The sequence below is a fragment of the Hyposmocoma kahamanoa genome, unplaced genomic scaffold (assembly GCF_003589595.1).
Source record: "Hyposmocoma kahamanoa isolate Upper Pololo Valley unplaced genomic scaffold, ASM358959v1 84, whole genome shotgun sequence".
NCBI lineage: Eukaryota > Metazoa > Arthropoda > Insecta > Lepidoptera > Cosmopterigidae > Hyposmocoma > Hyposmocoma kahamanoa.
Genome location: NW_020654229.1, coordinates 3702450 through 3705052, shown reverse-complemented (window position 1 = coordinate 3705052; position 2603 = coordinate 3702450). Strand labels below are relative to the sequence as shown.

At 39.7% G+C, this 2603-nt stretch overlaps 1 protein-coding gene across 4 annotated transcripts in view; it reads left to right on the top strand.

Moving 5' to 3' along the window:
• Positions 1-2603, top strand: part of LOC113234521 — a 54384-nt gene that overhangs the window by 5373 nt on the left and 46408 nt on the right. The window contains exon 2 of one of the 4 annotated variants that reach the window (XM_026469863.1): positions 989-1197. The exons of the other annotated variants lie outside the window; for them this stretch is intronic. Coding sequence (XP_026325648.1) covers positions 1029-1197 — 169 coding nt within the window. The 5' untranslated portion in view covers positions 989-1028. The remainder of the gene's footprint in view (positions 1-988; positions 1198-2603) is intronic. 4 annotated transcript variants of the gene reach the window in all.

The window sequence follows — 2603 nt, the reverse complement described above, 5'->3', positions numbered from 1 at the left end:
TGTCCACTATGCGATTTGTCCTACATTATTTGCGTAATAACTAAATCCGTTGGTATATTTTGTTCTTATTATTGTTGACATTAAATTGACAATGGTTACTAATCATTTTTATTAAAATTGATTTGTTATAGTTCAACTTTTTTTCTTTCATCTAATTTCCTCGCTATAGTGAGGTGAAAAGTTGTGTGTTTCGCTCGGCAGCGAAGTTGTTTTGCGTCTCGGGCCTTGAAACCCTCGCTACGCTCAGGAATCTCTAGTCTTAGCTTCCTTCGCTTGCGCAGGTTTCAATACAAGCATTCGCGTAATACAACAACTTTGCAGCCTTGCATAACAAATAGCTATTATTTTATATTAGATCTCGAAATAGTAGTTTCATTACCAATGCATCGCGAAACCCTACGAACTTTATAACTTTAAGCCAAGAAAGTGACATTACATAAACTTTTGATTTAATCAGATGGAATGATCCAACAACGCAAATATAAAATATATTTAAAACATTGACAAAAAACATATTAACTTGTCCTGTTAGGTAAAAGAAATTGCCAAGGAGTAATAAAAGTTATCTGGCAAAACTTCAAAATAAATTCTGCACCTCTACCATGAGCTTACTTTGACAATTGTCGCTAGCGATAGCGTAAAGTATTTGACAATTTTATATTGAAATTTGTACAGCGCCATCTAGTGGCCCCTTGAAGTAACATTTTATATATAAATTTTATTATGCGGTCCCCTAGCGACGAATGTGAAAAAGTCATTGTAAAGGTATTGATGATTTTGTCAGAGATTTTTATGGTAACACGTCGGGTGATTCTTCAGGCATGTCAACACCACATCTTGCGCCAAAAAAGAAAAAAAACTTACGCTCTCTTTTAATTTGGACTGGCATAGTCACAGTTTAATTTCGTAACCACTTTTAGATATTCAAAATTCGAATTTCCGAAGAACGTGCCGCGAATACTGAGAATAAAATCTGTTTTGTTTGAAGAGAGTGTACAGTCAACCAAGAAAAGTAAAATCTCTTAAAAATGCGTATTTTTTGGCGGTTCGAGATGTGGTGCCGTAGACAAGCTGCAGCGGCCATTTTGCCGCTGCTACTAGCGGGATGGCTGACAGGGGAATCTTCAGAGGCGCTGACAACGTTCGGAAAGAGTGACACTCAGGCACCCAAAGACATCGGCCCTACTCCAGCTCCTGGTAAGTAGATAAATGAATGTGATTTCCCTGGCACTCTCTATCTCGTCGTAAGGTAAATAATATGGCAAGTTACTTTTGTCGTCTTGGTGCTTTCTGACGAAGAAATTAGTTATAATTTCATATGGCGAAGCACGGTACGAACTAAACTAACGGATAATTTACGTATTGCACATTGTACTATGTTATGCAATTCTACGTATGACTTTAATAACAATAAAGCAAACTGAGGTAGTTACTCGCCGCGGTTGTCCGCGCCCGCGTCCGTGCCGAGCATCGAGTATATAACGAGAAATAGAGACGAAATGTCATTTAATTTGTTTGAAAACAATTCTGCCAACTGCGCTCCGATTGGCCGGCCCGAATTCGAAACTGAGACCAATGATCACTCACGGACCGCACGCACCGGCCTGTCGGTAACGCCGACGCAGTTGCTCGGAGGGGCAACTTTTCCGATGCGTGGCGACGACGTCATACGGATTGCATATTAGTCATTTGCTATTTTGCATTCGGCGACCACGTTGTTGCTGACCATGGACGAAAAGTGGCGACGGTATTCCGATATCTCTTAGTTGCGTCGGCAATCCGATTGCTGCGGATATAGTGGACGCACTGCAATAAACGGAGCCGTTTAATGCGATCTGTCCCAGATCAGTCTTTTTTAAGGCTAATGTGGTTCGCCTCACGATATCTCGCCCTCTCTCTCTGTTAGCGCTTGGTGTACGCACGCAAAGGACCACTGCAGATTTTATTTGATCGGTCCATCGCATGGGTTACGGTCCACGTAGCCTAGTCCCCTCTACTCTGTCGTCCACGACAAGTCGTCGACTCTCTATGTAGTGAATATTCCTTCTTGCCACCGATTTAACGACTTCAAACTCGTCTACACTGCTTGCACAGGGATAGCTTGCTAAAAAACGTTTGAGATCCTATAAGATCTAGCCGGCGGTCCGCAGAGACTTTTATTGTCTATACACTACAACTTTTAAAAAGGATTTTGCATCTTAAAATATACCAAATTTAACCAGGTAACGATAAGATCAGATAAGTGAAAATCAAAAGTCCACGATCAAGGTTTGTCAAAGAACGATAGAACATGGCATATTAGGAGGATAGATAGCAACCGACTTAAATACGTAGTTATCCGTTATTTAATACGTCTGAGGCTCAACAAGGACAATTTCTACTTATGACGGTACAAACCTAACTTGCCAGCCAAAATAATAACGATCTTTAAAAGTTTCCATTTCTCTATAGTATAAATATTGATGTATCATTGAGTGAATGAATTTTCTATAAAGCAAGAAATTAACAACAACATTTCTAATTTCCCCTGCCTTTTTTATATTTGGCCAGGGAAATTAGAAAGATAAAATACGATTGATTGTAAATAATGCACTGTGTTTTCA